We start from the raw sequence: 17580 nt of genomic DNA, 5'->3' as shown, positions 1-17580 counted from the left end.
CCCATAACAGCTTTTAAACTGAAATACAAATACATTTTTAAGGCCAAAAAAACCAGTCACAAGCACTTTCTAGAAAAAGAATAAATTCCTTCAAGGGACAGATACCCCAATATATTGAGTAAATAATACACATGCAAGGGGGGCACGAGTACAGGGACAGCATAAACTAACACAGAGCCTGCTTGATTGGGTTTATCTTCATTTAATCGTTACTACTATTCTAAGCGCTGAATCTATTTTACTGCGATTTTTAAATAAAACACTCCCTAAAAATAACCCGAACAAACAAAAAGCTCAGAACCCCAGACCAGCAGGTAATGCGGGAGGCCGTGGACGAGCCGCCCGGCGGGGTCACATCACCCCAGGTCTGTGGCGAAGCCAAAACCCGAAATCACCGCCGGGAGCCCGGCCCAGCGGGGCAGCGAGTGCTCAAACTCCTCACGGAGCCAGAGCCGGTGACAAAGGGAAAAACACGCCTTCTCCAGCTCGCTTTCCCCTGTCACATCACCCACACCCGGCATGACGATGGAAAAGGGGGGTTTTCAGCACTTTTCCTCACAGCTCCCGTCTCCGGGCGGCAGCTGCCCGGCCATCGGCTGCTCTCCCCTCCACCCGCACCGGCCGCGAGGGATAAGCCATGGAAACGCCCGCTAATCTCCCTCACGGGACGGGCCCGATCCCCCCGGGATGGAAAACTCCTCCGGGAGAGAAAGGAGCGAGGGCGGGCGGTGGGGCCGAGCGGCCGCTCCCGCCGGGCCGCCCCCCTCACGCGGGGCCCGGGCTGGTCCCCCCCGCCGACCCCCCCGCACCTGGCAGTGTGAGACGACGAGGCTCTGGTTGCCTTCCCCGTGGTACTTCCATTCATTCTCATCCATCTTCTCCACTTCCATGCCCGGCCCGGGCCGCGCCGAGGACAGGAGCAGCCGCCGGCCCCGCCGCCTCACGCCGCCACCATCGCGGCTGCGCCGCCCGCCCTCGGCCGCGGGAAGTCCCGCCCGCCGCGGCGCCATCTTCGGACCGGGCACGGCGGCGCCGCCGCCATGGCCGGGCCGGGCAGGGCTCGGGCTGTGAGGGGAGCGGGACCGGGCAGGGCTCAGGCTGTGAGGGGAGCGACACCGGCGGCACTAAAGCGCCTTGTGCCTCCAGAAACGGCCCGTCAAAGGAGGGATGTGTGCAGTGTTGGGCGCCACAATATAAAAAAAAAAAAGACGTGAAGCCACTGGAGAGCGTCCAAAGGAGGGACGTGAGGGTGGTGAAGAAGCCGCGTGAGGAGCGACTGAGCGCACTCGGTCTCTGCAGCGTGGAGAAGGGGAGACTGAGGGGGAGACCTCGTCGGGGTCTTCAGCAGCATCCCGAGGGGCACGTACCGATCCCTTCACTCTCCCGGCCGCTCCCATGAGCCGAGGGAAAGGCTGGAGCTGAGTCGGGGCAGGCTGAGGTTGGATCTCGGGAAAAGGTTCTTTCCCCAGAGGGTGGTTGGGCACTGAACAGGCTCCCCAGGGCAGCGGGCGCGGCCCCAAGGCTGGCAGAGCTTAAGGAACTTTGGACAATGCTCTCGGGGACAGGATGGGATTGTTGGGGTGGCCAGGGTTGGACTCGATGATCCCGATGGGTCCCCCTCCAGCTCAGGGTATCCTGTGATTCCGTGGTATCGGGTGCCAGGATAACATTTCCTGGGGATCACGGTGTGGAAGATGAGCCTGCACATGGTCAAACACACGCACAAAAAAAGGTGGAGTTGTACCTTTGGGATTGTATTTGACAGAATCACAGAATCAGTCAGGTTAAAAAAGACCTCCAAGATCATCGAGTCCAACCTGTGCCCAATCCCCACCTTGTCAGCCAGACCAGGGCACTGAGTGTCACCTCCAGACTTTCCTGAAACACTTCCAGGGATGGGGACTCCGCTGCCTCCCTGGACAGCCCGGTCCAAAGTCTTTTCAGCTGCAGTTTCCAACCAGGGCTGGTTCCAATGTTACAGATACACTCTTGCAAACAACTCGGAGTGTATCGAATAGCTTTGTGTTCCAATACACCAGGTCAGTCAAATGCCCAACAGAGATGTTACAAATATGAAGATCTATGTAACATTCTTTAAAAATTAAGCATTAAGCTGTTTTCCTCACAAACATCCCCCCCCATGTATGAATATACACATGCATGATATACAATAAATATAAAACAATCTAAAGATCCAACCTCCCTATCACAAACACAGGATCAAATTCTAGAACCCTTAATCCAGTAATATTTATTTATTTATGTCTAAATGAGTTTTGACTGCAAACAGTGAAACCAGTCCTTCAATGACCATTTTAAAACAATCCCTAAGGGCTCTCTGAAATTCCCCCTTTTCTCTCCTGCTCCCTCCCAGGGCTCTCCATGACACTGGGCAGACTGACACATCAGGAGGTAACCAAGATTTGCAAGTTTTACTCTGCATAGTTTGAATAGTACCCAAATTTCTGTATTGCAGCCTCGGGGGATAAAAAAAAAAAAAAAAAAAGTCAAAGCAAAGCAAACTATTCCATTTTAATGGAGAGAGAAGATGCGTGTACAAGGCTGAAAATAAAACCTGTGTAAATCTGCAGTGACTCATTGATCCTTTTTTTAAATGTGTGCGGTGCTGTAACTTAATCACTGATCATCCATTTTCACTAGAACTTTAAAAATGGGAGTTAAACAAAATAAATGCTAAAACACTGATTGATAAGCACTTTACCTTTCCTTTTTGTTTCTTTTTTACATCCTATAGGTGCCTACATGAAAAAAGAAATCCCTCCTCCTTTGGCCATTTGATAAAGTTAACAATAATTACAGTGATTCCTTTAAAATATGTATTTGTCACCTGTGTTTGCAAAGTTTCTTTATGTTGTATAACTAGATATGAATATATAGAACATACAGGAATTAACCATTCTATTCTGGCTTACCAAGAGTTTTATAAAGAAGTCTCACTCAGGAGTGGGAGTAAGATTGTGGTATTTATGATATTTACATTAAAAAATAACTGTAGAGAAATAGTACATGGACACTTACTAGGCTTGCATGGAGAAATATAAGGGTAAATAATATCAATATACTGTTTTGCAACAGCAAAACTAACTTGCCTCAGTTTTGAAGGGAATTTTAGCATAGCAAGTTCTTTCACATTTCTGAAAAATACACACCTACCGAGTCAAACATAAAGCTGAGGTTCTGAGAGCAAGGCTAAACAACAGTGAGAACACCAAGTTTTAACATCCTCCTTCCTCCTCTCTAGCAGGTCACTTCCCTCTCCACTTTTTCCTCCAGCATTCCCAGGTGCAGAACTATCACTTGGCAGTGTTCTGAAAATAAACTGGTGAAACGTGAAAACTGGAGTGACAGTAACCTATATAACTTATATTATTTCTCCCTGCATCGTTGGGTTTTGTGACTCATTTCAGGTATTACCTTTAATGTGCCCAGACTGAAACACCTGAATTTCGTGCCATCGATGACATTCAGGTATTGATTAACCAGAATTGCCCCCACGTGGTTTGTCAGGTGCTGTAACTCCAGCTGGGGTGGACAGACCTGGAGTGGTTTTAATGAGGTGCCTGGAGCTCAGCGACCTCAAAATCCACCTGGGGAATCTCAGTGCACGGTCAGGTGTCCTGTGGTATTTTAGGATGTAAATAAATTAGTTCAAAACTGCAGTAGGAACGTGTAAGGCCGCTGTACCTTCAGTTCTACAGCTCCCACTTAATCCCCTCACCATTTCCTTTTTGTTGTAACATAAAGGGGTCAGTACAGCACTACAGGCCTGAAATACATTTATTTTCCTCAGGGTCCTGTAGCTGCATTGTGTTTTATGCCACAATTTCTGTTTCTTGGGACTCTTCAGTGTTGGGGATACTTTAAATTAGTGAGTACACTGTTCTTAACTGTGCAGATATTCTCAAATAAAAGATAAAGTGTCCCAAGATCACAGATCATGTGACATTAAGAATAAGCTAGTAAAGTACTGACACACTGGACTATTGTCAAACAGATTTGCAAGCAGAAGTGAGAAAATAGCCGTCCTGTCTCTTTACACAAAGACAACACCACATTAACCAACATGACATTTCTTCCCCTCCATCTCCTGTCATCCTGTGTCTGTAGTTTTTGCTTGGTTTTAAATGGCATTTAAACTCTGGCACTGATGTCCCCTCATTACTCATTATTTGTCCCAGCTCATTACTCTGCCAAAGCCCACCAAAACAGGATTCCCCTCCCAGCTCCAGCTCAGAACTTCTGCTGTGTCCTTTTCCCAGGCTCTCACATTTGCCGTCTTTTACAACCTGTGAGTTCACCAGGGAACGAGACTGAAATGATAAGAACAGTTCACAGTCCACTTATTCACTTTGAGGATGAAAAAAAATTACCAGGCAAGTACTTCATGTTACCATTTTTTTGCTATAAAAAGCTCATTAAACCCAGACCTGAGGAAAAAAATAGCATTACCTGAAACTCATGATAAAATTGGGTGCCAATAATACAAAGGTCCTGTGGGCTTATGAAGAGGATTTTTTGTTATAAAAGCTACATCTGAGTTCTCCACTTTCCTAAAATGAAAGGCTTCTATATAAAAGAAAGGATATTTTGTTCTTTATGAAAAGAGTAATCATGACACAAAAGATCCTATCCTGTGACCTAGAAATGTCTGCCTGGAGAAATCAGGTTTAAAAATCACCAATGCAAGGCAGCGAGTCCCGGAATATCAAACGGACATGATGAAACCACAGAGAAACCCTGCCACAAAACACCACGGCTGTTTGTTTTAAACTACTGCCCCATTTTCAGTTTCCAAAGATGCAGTTATGTTTAAATAGGAGAGGCAGTTTTGTATTTTTATTATACTCAGGCCAGCAGAAATGGAGCAGGCTTATGTAACTCGCACATCATTCAAGTTTTAAAGCTTTGCTTCTTCCCTCGTGTGGCGGCAGGACGATGCCACTGCTCGAGAGAAATTATCTACCTGGTTTCACACACATTCTGCAAGCGCAGGAAATTTCATGCTCCCAGCTGTCATTTCACCACCTCAGACTGACCAGGAATCACTGACCCCACGGAGGAAAAAGATTAGAATAGGACTGGAGTGTGTCATCCGACAGCTTTTTTAGAAAACACGTGTGGCACTTGGCAAAGGAAAATATTTTAGAAATTAAGAAAGCCAGTGGCTGCAGGAATACGGTTGTAGGGAGCAAGAAAGGTGACTTTAGGTAAATGAAGATAAAGCAAAATAGATGTTGTTAACAGATAAGGGCTTGCACAAACTTACCACAGATGTGAATAAACAGACATTACAATCATCAAGAGGTTTAATTACATACAGTCTGAGGGAGGAAATAAAGTAGTAGACACAGCATAAAGAAAAACTTTGTCCTGTATACATAACTCCAAAGAACTGCCAGGACAGACAATATTTTTTACATATAGACAAGACAATTAAAAAACATATTCCATGCACTGGAGTTATTGAGGGAAAAAAACCCAAATCATTACCAAGGGGGCATGACTCAAAAAACAAACAAATGAAAAAGTGTTGTGAATTTTGGGGACTGGTAAGAGAAAATATATGGAAAAGAAGATCTATTTAGGAACTGCAGGAGGCCATTAAAGCAGAAAGCTATGGTGAAATCAGAAAGCTTTGACAGGGTATTAAGGCAGAAGGGAACAAGAGCAACCCTATCTAAGCACCTCCTTAAAATCTGTTCTCACAGCCTCTAATCCTGAGGGTAAGGAAGGAAAGATGAAGAGATAAAGAGCTTTTAGGCCTTGCCTTGTATTAAGGGACACACCAGCAACTGGAAAACAAAATGCTCTTTCCATAAAGAGGTGAAAGCAAACGCCCAGGGCAGAAGTCTTGGAGCTGCAGGACTTTTGGTGCTTCCAAGCCAGGCCAACCCCCCTCAGTGCAGGCACTGCACTGTTAATGCTGCACTGTTTGCTCATGATCAAACAGCCTTTGCAGCTGCTCCTGGGCAAACATTTTATTGTCTCATATCACAAACCTACCCCAGCCTTGTGTTCAGCCCTTGGACCTGTTAATGGTTAGAGGACAGCACATCTTCAACTTCTTCTTGACACTGGCTCTGGGAGAACATCTTTAACCAGTGAAGAGAACACGTAGATTAATCTGGTTTTCAGCTAAACTGCCATCATTTGGCAATGCACTTCTATGGGAAACCCTTGAAACCTTCCCCATTAAACCTTTTAATTCACTGAGTGCAAAGTCTCCTGAAGATAAGTTTCAAATTGATATAAACTGGTCACATGTTACGTATCAGTTCATACTCAGAAACTCCAAACTGCACAGTAATATCTGGGGATGACGCAGACAGACTAATTTCACATTTTTGTTCCCTGGCACAGCTATCAAATATTTTAAAAGCTATAATTCCTTAAACTTATACACACTGTGTTTTACTGACTGCAGTGTTAATAATTTTGGAGTGATCTCTGTATCCAAGTGGCAGCACAGAAAGTTCATGTTCCCTCCAACCAGCTCCCTTGAAGGACCCAGTTTACTGGAATCATCACGATTGAAATCAATAAACAGAGCCTATAAATAGCCAAGAGACATCATCTGGAACCCAAAACCTCCCATTCTCTGTCATCTCCAATTCATAAACACAGATATAATGCAGTTTCCCAAGCTCAGACACCGATATGGTATCTCACTATGGGATCTCCGAAGGGGGTGTCTTATCCTCCATTCCAAACCTGGCTCTATATTCCATGTGTTCCCTCGGCATTGCCCTCAGCACATGGACACCCATGTGTGGCACATTAGAGCAGATTATTCATCAGATGAATGGTTTGCTGGGGTGGGAATTTTGCCCCCCACGTTGTTTAGCTGACTCAGCAAACCAGCGCGACCCAGGGCACAGCCACACGAGCCCTGCAGCCAAGGAATGGGAACACATCCCAAAGCAGGGGGAGCCCAGGGTTAGCCCTTCTGCTGGCAGCTCCCTCTCACACCACACTGAGCTGATTATGAAACTGCACTTTGAGCAGCTGCAGAACCTCCTGGCAGGGGAAGCGTGCGGGGCCCTCCCAAGGAATGAACGGATATTCCTGGGTGTGCTCTGGAACAGCAGCAGAGAGCACATCAACAAAGACATGTCTGGGGAGAGAAAATTATCATTTAATCAGCAGTCCAGGAGCTGCCACTGACACGTATTTTTTGGGTTGGTTGGTTTTTTTTTTCTTTCCTCCCTCAGAAAAACACATGTATTTGATTTCTGCCACCCCCTTACTGCTAGATAGACATGTTACAAAAGAGAGTTGAAGTGACCTGCCCCACCAGAGGATAAAGCATTCCACTAAACTCTGTTTATTGATTTAAAACAGCTCTTTCAAAGATGACAACCTACAATTCTCGTGATTAAGGTGGAGGGAAGTGGATATTTAACAAGTGATTATGAGATCTTCCTGACTGAACCTCTGCCAAAACCCAGTGCAATGAAATCTTTATGATGGCATCTCACTTGTACATTCATTACTCATACTTGTGTTTTCATTCCATCTCACACCTTTCCAGTAGATTTCTAGGGGGAAAAAAAAAATCCAAGTTGCTTAAGAAAAGAACTAATCCTAAATGGTGACAGGAAGATAAATATACCGAAATACATAGAGATCTCTCCAGTCAAGCTTTTAAGCAAGGAATTAAATTTAAGATGACTGAGCATAAATTCTAGATTAAATTCTACACTTAATAAAACAGAGTTAGGCCCGAAAAGCAGTGAAGCCCCTTCTCACACAAGGGCTCTGCACCTTGCAAGGTACAAATCCATCTGGCCTGAATTTACAGATTAAAAAAATATACCTTGGTGGCTGGTTCTGAACATATCTAAGAATCTGTGATACAATTAAAAAAAAAAAAAAAAAAAAAAAAAAGGCATTTACCAAATCATACCTGGAGACAGGCATTTAGTTGCAATTACAGGTTTCCAGGGGTTTACAGTGTTGCAAAGTAGATGCAATGGGAAACAGCCTCATCTGCTGGTTCGAGGAGATACAATCAGGTGTTTACACATGGTTTAATACTTGCCTTTTCGTTTTTCTCTCTCCATTTACACGTCCTAAACCTCATACAGTAAAATCCACGGGATTGAATGCTGGGGTCGTTTTTTGGGGTGGTTTTTTTTTGGTTGTTTTTTGTTGTTGTTGTTTTGTTGTTGTTGTTGTTGCCAGAAAAACCATTTGCACACCCACTTCAGATAATTGAGAGATCCCCAAAAATTCGGTAAAAGAAGAAGCTCTGAATTTACTTTCTGGCTCCTGGTTGTTAATACAGGTAGACACATCTAAAGAGATTGCTCAAAGACTTCCCATTATTTAAGTTTCTTGTAATTTTACTGAAACTTCATAGTTTCAGTAAATCAGCTATTCTATGGACCTCATCATTTCCTTTATTGCTGTTATGTGTCTTACACGTGTTGTCCTTCCCTGCCAGTCCAGGGGAAGTGTTTTCCATATCCCTGTGTGGTCTGTCAGCCCCGTGTTCCCTCAGGATACCGCTCTAAACTTAATACAATTTGGTTTTATCGGAGTTCAAGCTATAATGACTCTCGTTATTTCGTTCTCTTGATTGCAGAAAGTATTTTAAAAACCAGCACTGGGGTTACTGAAGTGACCTCGGCTTCACAATTCCATCCTTCCTTTAAACTCGAATTTTCAGAGAGCTGATCGATTCCAGCCCCATCCAAATCAGAAGGCTCTGCATTCCCTGAACACTTCTGGAATTCAGGCCACTCTGTCTCCGTGTCTGTGCTCAGATGGAAGGCCTTGGATGCACCAGGAGAGGTTCAAAGTCAGTGTCCAACAAACAAAAGGAAAAACTCAAAATAAAAGCGATAAAGATGCCCTCAAACTGTGTCAGAAAGGAGAAAAGAATCAAACCAAACAAGAAATGAGCAGACTATCAAAGGCCCGAAGCATTAATTGTTATTTTTGCGTGCAAATGGCATTTCAGAGATTAGTGGCCAGAACATAATTTACTGTGATGTGAAAATCCCACCATGAGTATTTTTTATCAAGGGCAAAGCACTAAAACACGTTTGTGTAAAGAGGCTTTACAGGAGATTAGATTCACGTTGATTCAAACCAAAAATTCCCCTTTCAGGAATAACCTGTATTATCTACCAAAATCTCGCTCCCCAGCAGCTGCTCACAGCAATTATTCAAAAAAAAAAAAAAAAAAAGGAACACAGAACTTACCTGTTCCCTGTAGAGCTGTATCTATATTAAACCACTACTACTGCCAACTTTGATTATTACCCTTTAATTTCAGAGACATTTTAACTCTCACAGAAATGAAGGATTGGAATATTTGGTTCTAAAAAAAAATTGATAACTTGAAACAGAAGACAACAGCATTATAAATGAGAACTTTAGCTACAGTTAAATCTCCATTTGATCCTTCAGAAACATGAATCTAACACTGGGTGTCATAGTTTAACAATATATTTTAGGGCTACTAATTGGCTGGCAGTTTTAAATAAGAATAAAACTATCTGTAGATACAGGCATAAAGCTGAGAGGCTGTTGTTGAAAACGGAACTCCTGCTTTAATTTGCTTAATTATGTGTCTGAAGCAGTGGAAATAACAGTCTGTTCATCACAGCAACGTGTTAAATATTCAGTTTACAAGCAGTGAACCACACCAGGAGATAGGTTATGAGAAGGACAACAAACCAGCACTGCTACCCCAAAATAATCTAATCTTGAGAAATATTGAAGTAACCACCAGAGGAAACAACTGCTGTAAAATTGCAAATATTCTAAAACTTATTAGAAGAAGGCATAGAGAAAAAAAGTGAATTGTTTTTAGGATCCTGTCTGATAGGCTGAATATTTTCCAGGTAACTTTTTCCAAGAGCATAATTGTTTGCCCCCATACACAGATAACAAAGCTGACACCAGATCTCAGTATTCCCAGCTATGGCACCCTGTGAAGTGATACTGGAAGGGATAATTCTCCTTGCAAAAGGAGCTCCCAGACCACCTAAAATACTCTTGCACTAAGAACAGACCACAAAAGGCACATTGCAGTATAGAGTTACACTGGCCAACCTGGTACAAAACAGGAGCTGTGACAAGGCTGGAAAGAAATGCCTCATACAAGCTCTGGAGTCATCTTCCCTTTTTAACCCAGTGCTGGATAAGAATTCCAATTCTTAAATTCATTGTGGTGCCCGCCATAAACAAGCAATAATCTCTTCATTTCATTGTTGATGCAGAAGTTTAACAGATTTATTTTTGAGAAAATGAATTGAGAATTTCAAGAAATGAAAGAGAAGAGAGCCTTTAAAGGACAGAGAAACCACTGAAAGGTAAGAAGGGAAGAGGAGAGGGCAGTGAGTTGTCTGGTATGTGTTTTTCTGCTGATTTCCAGCCCCACAGACTGCAGCAGATACACAGCCGCCTCTGGCTCACAGTTAAAATAAAGCCCTTTTAGGGGGCTCACTGTTCACTGGTTTAGAGCATATTTAGGAAAAGAATCAACATTAAAGGCTTGTGGAAAAAAAAAGGACAAATATCTATTTATTTTAGCAAATACACCCAGCTTTCCCTGAATATACCATCAAGCCATATGGTGCACACACAGTTGTGACACCCAACACAGAAACACAAATTCTTTTCCTTTATGTTGAGCTGACTCACAGACCAGGTTTCAGCTGCAATTAAATCTTCATTTGATCCTTCAGAAACACAAATCTAACACACAGTTAAACTGTGCAAGTGCCTCCAGTGTCCATCCAGCTCTGAGCCAAAAGCCTTTTAATGCTAAACACAGGAGGAACTCTACTGGGTTCTGTAGAAACTGCAGCTTAAAAAGCGTAGCACTGAGTCATTGAAAAAGACCCAAACATCAGTGCAAACACTAATGACAAAATCAAGTGTTGCATAAATACAGCAGTTCATGACTCTGAATTCATTTTGTTCAGCAAAACCTGCATCCACCAAAATACCTAATTCCACATCAAATGTTCAGCACTGCTACTAAATTCGAGTACACATTTCATTACCCTTAATTGAGGTCTTAGCATGCACGTCAGCCACTTCAAAAAATAGCTCACAATCCACATGAAAACATTCAACAGCATCACTATCAGCCCATCACACTGGGAGGCAAAAAGAACAAGACAACCCTCTGCCAGCACATTTGTACATCTTTTTCCTCCCCAGAGGAAAAACCCCTTGATAAAACCCTTGTATCATCCCTTAACACGCAGTCAGGAGAGATGGGACCTCTGGGATGTACAGAAAAAACCCAGCACACTTCCCAGAAGGAAGGATTTGTATGAGTAACGTGTTATTTTGAGCCCTAAATAAAATCTTATCTCATCAGGCACGTTAGGAGAACGCTGTTCCCATTTATTGTTGATAATCCAAAGTCACAGAGGGCGAGAAGGAAAGGCTGAGGGGTCGGCTTTTGTGGGAATCTATTCCAAGAATACATAAAAGCCTACACCACTATAGTTTATGTTCTTTCCCATCACTCCTATGTGTGTCTTTATGCAAATCTGACTCTCAGGTTGCACATTTGCAACAGAAACATTCACATAATGCTGTTTTGATGCTAATGAGGCTCTATGAATAATATGTAGGGGACTAGTGCAAAGTGTCAGCTGCATATTCATACACATATGTATGGTTACTAAACCAGAATTTCATACAAAAATGCCACAAAATAGGAATTCACATTAGTGTTTTACTCACCTATAGGCAGCAGTAAAATAAAACTCAGGTCTTGCAAATAAGGCAATTTCTAAGTGTTTCTGCATATTTATAAATAACAGGCAAGTTCCTTTCCTCCTCAGAGCCCCAGTGGAAGAAACCAAGTTCCATGTTGGCTCTCAGTGTAAAATGAAGTTTAGTGGTCTGATGATACAACAATCTCACTTCTCTGCAACATTCTCTTCTGAGTACCAAGAACTACTGGAACAACCAGGGCTCAGGTAGTTTAAGAAGTATTTTCTGGCAGAACCTACCTTTTTGCTCAGTTTCTTGTGTGTTTGTTCATTCTTCTTTCATGGAGCAGGTAATCCTGGGAATGGCACACACAAGTAATGTCAGTCATCTGAGGCCAGAGTCACTAATTGATCACTGAAATGATCAATTTAACACAGTTGGCATGACTGGGCTCTGATTGCCTGGTCCCAAACATCTCCCTGCAGTCACAACAGCTCTACAGCAAAAACTGCTTTGTGAGCAAAGTTCATTGTACTCACTACTACTGAACTACAAATGAAGTGCATTAAAGTTTATATTCTGAAGAGTTCACGTTAAAATCTGCTGCATCACAGCATCTACACAGACCGTATTCATACTTTTATTTGCACATTTTTCTGTCTCAAAGATGAACTTTCACACTTGGCATATCCCCAGCATTGCAAACCGATTTTTCTCAGCTGGGTATTATTTAGCACTAGTGGTTTGCTTGAAACATTATATAACATTTTGGTGATATGATTCCCCCCCCTCCTGCTACGTTTTACAGTTATTTTATCAGGAGAGAGAGTTGCAGCTTTGTCTTTCAGTGACTCAAGACTGATTTGCTGTTTTACTTAACTGAGCAGACATTAATTTTTGTTTCTTTGGGTCTTTAAGAACCCCTGGGGAGAATAACTGATACTTTACAGCAGCCTCTCTTAACGAGGCTATGCAAATATTGCCATCAATAATCCAGGGCTCAATAGTTTAAAATAAGGATAAACCAAGCTGCTCACAAATCACAATTTAATTTGCCTTCTCGTTGCTTCCTGACACTTTCTAGAGATCTACAGTCCTGCTGATTGCAAACAAGGGGCAGATGAATCTCACAGTGCACAGTGACTCTCCCAGGCAGATGAGAGATTGTTCCACACAATTCCGTCTTAATTAAAATATATTGCCCCCTGAAGAAGTTACCCAAATTACAAGCTAAAATCAGCACTTTACCTCTCAATGTAAATTTTATATAGCCTTAGAAAGCAAAATATCACCTGTTGTTACTGGAATAAATTCAATCCCCAGCAAGAGAACAATGAAAATAAATGAGCCTATTACTCCTACATCATAAGAGCGACTCTGGCACCAGGAGAAAAATAATTTATAAAAAGTAACTGTGGCAACAGTAAAAAGTACCTTACTAGTCAAGAACCTGAATGCTTCTGTTACCCAAGAACACAAGTCTTCCCACTCTGCCATGGCAACGTGGATCAGCCTGGAGGAATCACACCCAGCCAAGTGATGGCTGGAGTGCTGCTACACCAGTACAACACAAGGCAGAAATTAAGATTAGATCCAAATTTTGACTCACATCCCTTCCATACCCATAGGAATAATAACAATTAAATTTTAAAAAGAAAAAAAAAATAAAGGTAACACAGAAAAAGAAGCCAACACACATGGATTATTGTGAATTAAAAATAATCTGAAGGGAGTTAAAAACATCCATGGTTAAAACAGCTAAGAAAAATAGCTATGCAAAGGCAAAGACCCTTTAAGAAACACCAGCACCTAGATGAATCTTAGTTTGGAAAACATGAAGATAGTAAAATTGCTACAGGGAGACAAAAAGCTCCAAGTGCTCAATAAACAGTGCCTAACCTGCATTTGATAATGTGGATAACTTTGCACTGCATGAGGACAATGAAATAATTCCAATATACTTATGTTAGACCAGATAACATCACTAGAGTAATTTTTTAGGTTTTCATAAGGGAAAACATAACCACAAGGTCTAGAAAAATACCTTAGGATATCATTAGGATGCCTTAGGATGTCATTTCCAATGCATGTGGGAACAACTTGAAAATCTCTCCAGAGTAGGTGTCCCAAAATAAAACAGCAACAACTAATAATTGGAGAGTTAGAACACTTTTAATCATGGGTTAAAATGTAAAAAGGAGGCTAATTAATAAAGTGATAATTCACTGCATAATAAGAAGTATGACTAAAAGGAAAACAAGATCATTAATGCCAATCAATACAGTTTTATAGGAAGCTATTAAACAAACCTGGGGTTTGTCCTTTGTGTGTGCAATCATGAGCACATTAATTATTAGGTTTTTACAAAGCAATTTACCTAAAACATGTGGCATTTAGACCAAATTTTGCATTGTTGCCAGTGAATTGAGGATCACAGCACTGTCACTGCTGGTGGAACAGTAAATTGTGGTGGGAATGGAGAGATCCAGATCAGTTGGTTCACTGCACTCATTTCTTGGGAACACATTCTCATGCACATATTAAAAATGGAACAAGTGTTGGCAGAAAGCATGTATGTAAATCCCAGTTAAAAGAACATTATTTATGCTCAAACTTGAAAGGCTTAATCTTTCTAATCCTTTAAATAAGAAAAACGGACTTAATTTGATTGCAGCATAAAGTGCTACAAGAGGCCTTTCATCTTGAGGATAAATAAAATAAGGTCACTAAACCCAAACACACCAAACTTCATATTTGGATCTACCTGACTGTAAAGGTAATAGAATCTGAAACAAATACAGACAATTCCCTTATCTCTTAAAACTTTCCCATCAAAGCTATAGATCTCTTTATTCTTAGGTGCAAAGAATGAGTCGGTGGGGGGGTCATATACAACAACTGCAGTACACAAGTGGTCAGGCTGTACAAACTAACAGGACCTGATGTCTCAGCTGGACTTTGTAACTCTGCTCACATCATGACTGACTGGATGTGGTACTTAATTTTCAAGATGTTGGGGTCTGGGCTCGTTTGTTGCAGCAGCAGAACACAAAACCTGTCACCTTTTAGGGAAAGCACAAGGTTAATTTTTTATTCACCTCCTCCAAAAAGAGCTGCCTCCCTGGCTTACTACCACGTGCCCTGTTCCCTCAGAACAGCCTTTGTGCTGTGAGTACGCCTTTGACATTTTTTAAAGCGATGGAATGCAGTCCCAGATGTCACAGATATCCCAGTGTATTTACTTGCAGCTCAAGTATTTTGTTTGCTTCAGTGGGTTTGCTTCAAATCCCCAGCGTCCCCCACCTGCTTGTCTGCAGAGAGACTTCAGCTCCTCGCCAGCAGCTTAAATATATGAAATTAAACTCTCACCACCCCAACAAAGTGTCCTTTCAATGATAAACATCAAACTTGCAGGGACTGTAGGATACTCAAGATGTGATATTATACAACAGGAAACATCTCGTTGCCTGGGGTAGGATTAATAAAAGCACCAGAATTCCTCGTGGCTGGATTAATCCAGGCTCTTACACAGACAGACACCAGGCAAGAGAAGAGCATCTGAACAACCTGCTGTACCCACTTCACCTCAACCCACTGATAAAAGCAGAAACCAAATGCTCCTGTCAAGGTCACTGTGCAAGCCTTACCCCCAGCAAAGGGTTCCACCCCTTGCAGACTTTCAGCAGCGGACACAGAAGCCTTTAATCTACTTCATTACCTGGCAGAAGCAGCTACTTCAAGGTCCTCAAGCAGATGCCACGTTGGCTTTCAATGTTGTTTATTCCAGCTTCTAAAAAATGCATTTTTAAGATGTTAATGATAACAAAGGGAATGTTGCTAACAAGGCTTAGGCAGATTTTTTTTTTGCAGAACCTTTCAGTGAAAGGTAATGAAACTGTGAATTGAAACAAGTGAACAAAACAAAAAGATGTAATTCTAAATGAAAAATTACAGGTAATAATTTTCTACCATAGGGAGCTTCCCTTGTGTTGAGATGAAAAAAAACACTTCAGAGTAACAGTGGCTGGATTGGTTTAACAAATCTGAGCATTAATCACCGAAAAGCAACTGAAATCAAGATTAAGGTATTCCAGCAGGAGAATGTCCACATTTTACAGACTTCTGTAAGAGCCAAGTCCACGTTGGGGGCTTTACTTAGGGATAGAATGTGACACCAAATGCCAATACAGAGCACTTCAAAACGTTCTCATAGTCTTTATGGAGGCAAAAAAACCAGTGGGAGCTGGAGACATCTATGCTCCCTGCCTAGAATGCAAGTAAATGGAGTAAAGTGTCCAGGATTGCCATAATGCCTTCAGCACATGCCTTTGAATGTTAAAAAAAACCAACAATCAATCAAACCTTCACTTTTTACCTGTTAACAGAAACTATAAGATCTCTCTGTTCTCTGAATTCTGTATTTCAGGCTAAATAATGCAATGGCCACTGGTTCAGGGTAAACTCCCCACACTCAGAGGCCAAGCACAGGCAGGGGATACTCATGAGTCTTCAAGTCACAAAATACACGTTTGAGTGTGCTGTCTGTACTTCTGCCACAATTCACCACGGTTCAAATCTTATTAATGTAAATATCAACTCAACAAAAATGATCTATTTTTCCTACATTCTACTGAATCATCAGACAAACAAAGTGTTCCTGCCTCACTCGAACGATTTTACCTAATTTTTTCTTGCACTGATATTTTTCTTACACTGATCCCCGGGGGACACCACCAGTGACCGGCTGCCAACTGAGTGCACCTGTGCGAGCCGTGGGCTGCCAGCTTTTCTAGGAGTGTGCTCGTGGAGAGCGGTGGAGTGGCTGGAGAGCGGCCAGGCCAAAAGGGCCCTGGGAGTTCTGACAGACAGGAGGCTGAACAGGAGCCAGAGTGTGCCCAGGTGGCCAAGAAGGCCAATGGATCCCGGCCTGGCTTAGGAGCAGTGTGGCAGCAGGAGCTGGGAAGGGATTCTGCCCCTGGACTCGGCACTGGTGAGGCCTCACCTGGAGTGCTGTGTCCTGCTCTGGGCCCCTCAGCTCAGGAAAGACATGGAGGGGCTGGAGCAGGTCCAGAGAAGAGCAGCGAGGCTGGGGAAGGGACTGGAGCACAAGTGCTGTGAGGAGAGGCTGAGATTGTTCAGCCTGGAGAGGAGGAGACTCGGGAGACCTCACCACTCTGTAACTCCCTGACAGGAGGGGGGAGCCAGGTGGGGGTCGGTCTCTTCTCCCAGGAACCAGCAGGAGAACAAGAGGGCACAGCCTTGAGCTGCACCAGGGGAGGTTTAGGCTGGACATCAGGAAGAAGTTCTTCACAGAGAGAGCACTCAGACATCAGAATGGGCTGCCCAGGAAGGTGGTGGAGGCACCGTCCCTGGTGATTAAAAAGAGACTGGATGTGGCATCAGTGCCATGGGCTGGGTGACAAGGAGGTGTTGGCTCAGAGGTTGGACTTGATGATCCCGGAGGTCTTTCCAGCCCAGTTGATTCTGTGATTGATCACTCAAACTTTCACTCAAGCTTCCTACATAGCATCAAGCTGCAGTTTTAAACACAAACCCCCATTTCCCAATAAATTCCAGCACCTTTTGCTGTAGATCAAACATCAGAAGAGCACTTTTGCTTCCATTCAGTTCGATACAGGATCAAAACACCCACCCATCTCTACAGAGATTATTCAGCTCAAGACACACAGCCAGCAAGCTTTACCAAAACTGCTTTGTTGTGATCTGAGATAAAGATGAATGTTCAGAGCTACACCCTTCTACCTACAAAGCTTTCTGCAATGATTAAAAATGGGTAGAATGAGCTTGAGAGCAATGCTGAAAGCCTGAGGGGGAGAGGGGAGGGTGAAAAACCAAACCCAAAACAAGCAG

General features: G+C 42.9%; 1 protein-coding gene across 1 annotated transcript in view; it reads right to left on the bottom strand.

The window, feature by feature from the left end:
* Positions 1-972, bottom strand: part of IPPK (inositol-pentakisphosphate 2-kinase) — a 28675-nt gene extending 27703 nt beyond the window's left edge. The window contains exon 1 of the mRNA XM_050312645.1: positions 810-972. Within this exon, the coding sequence (XP_050168602.1) occupies positions 810-890 (81 nt within the window). The 5' untranslated portion in view covers positions 891-972. The remainder of the gene's footprint in view (positions 1-809) is intronic.
* Positions 973-17580: the final 16608 nt, after the last annotated feature.

The sequence above is a fragment of the Myiozetetes cayanensis genome, unplaced genomic scaffold (assembly GCF_022539395.1).
Source record: "Myiozetetes cayanensis isolate MyiCay16 unplaced genomic scaffold, myiCay2020 scf18, whole genome shotgun sequence".
Classification (NCBI taxonomy): domain Eukaryota; kingdom Metazoa; phylum Chordata; class Aves; order Passeriformes; family Tyrannidae; genus Myiozetetes; species Myiozetetes cayanensis.
Note: the sequence above shows the minus strand (reverse complement) of the source record. Positions and strands in the feature narration are given on the sequence as shown.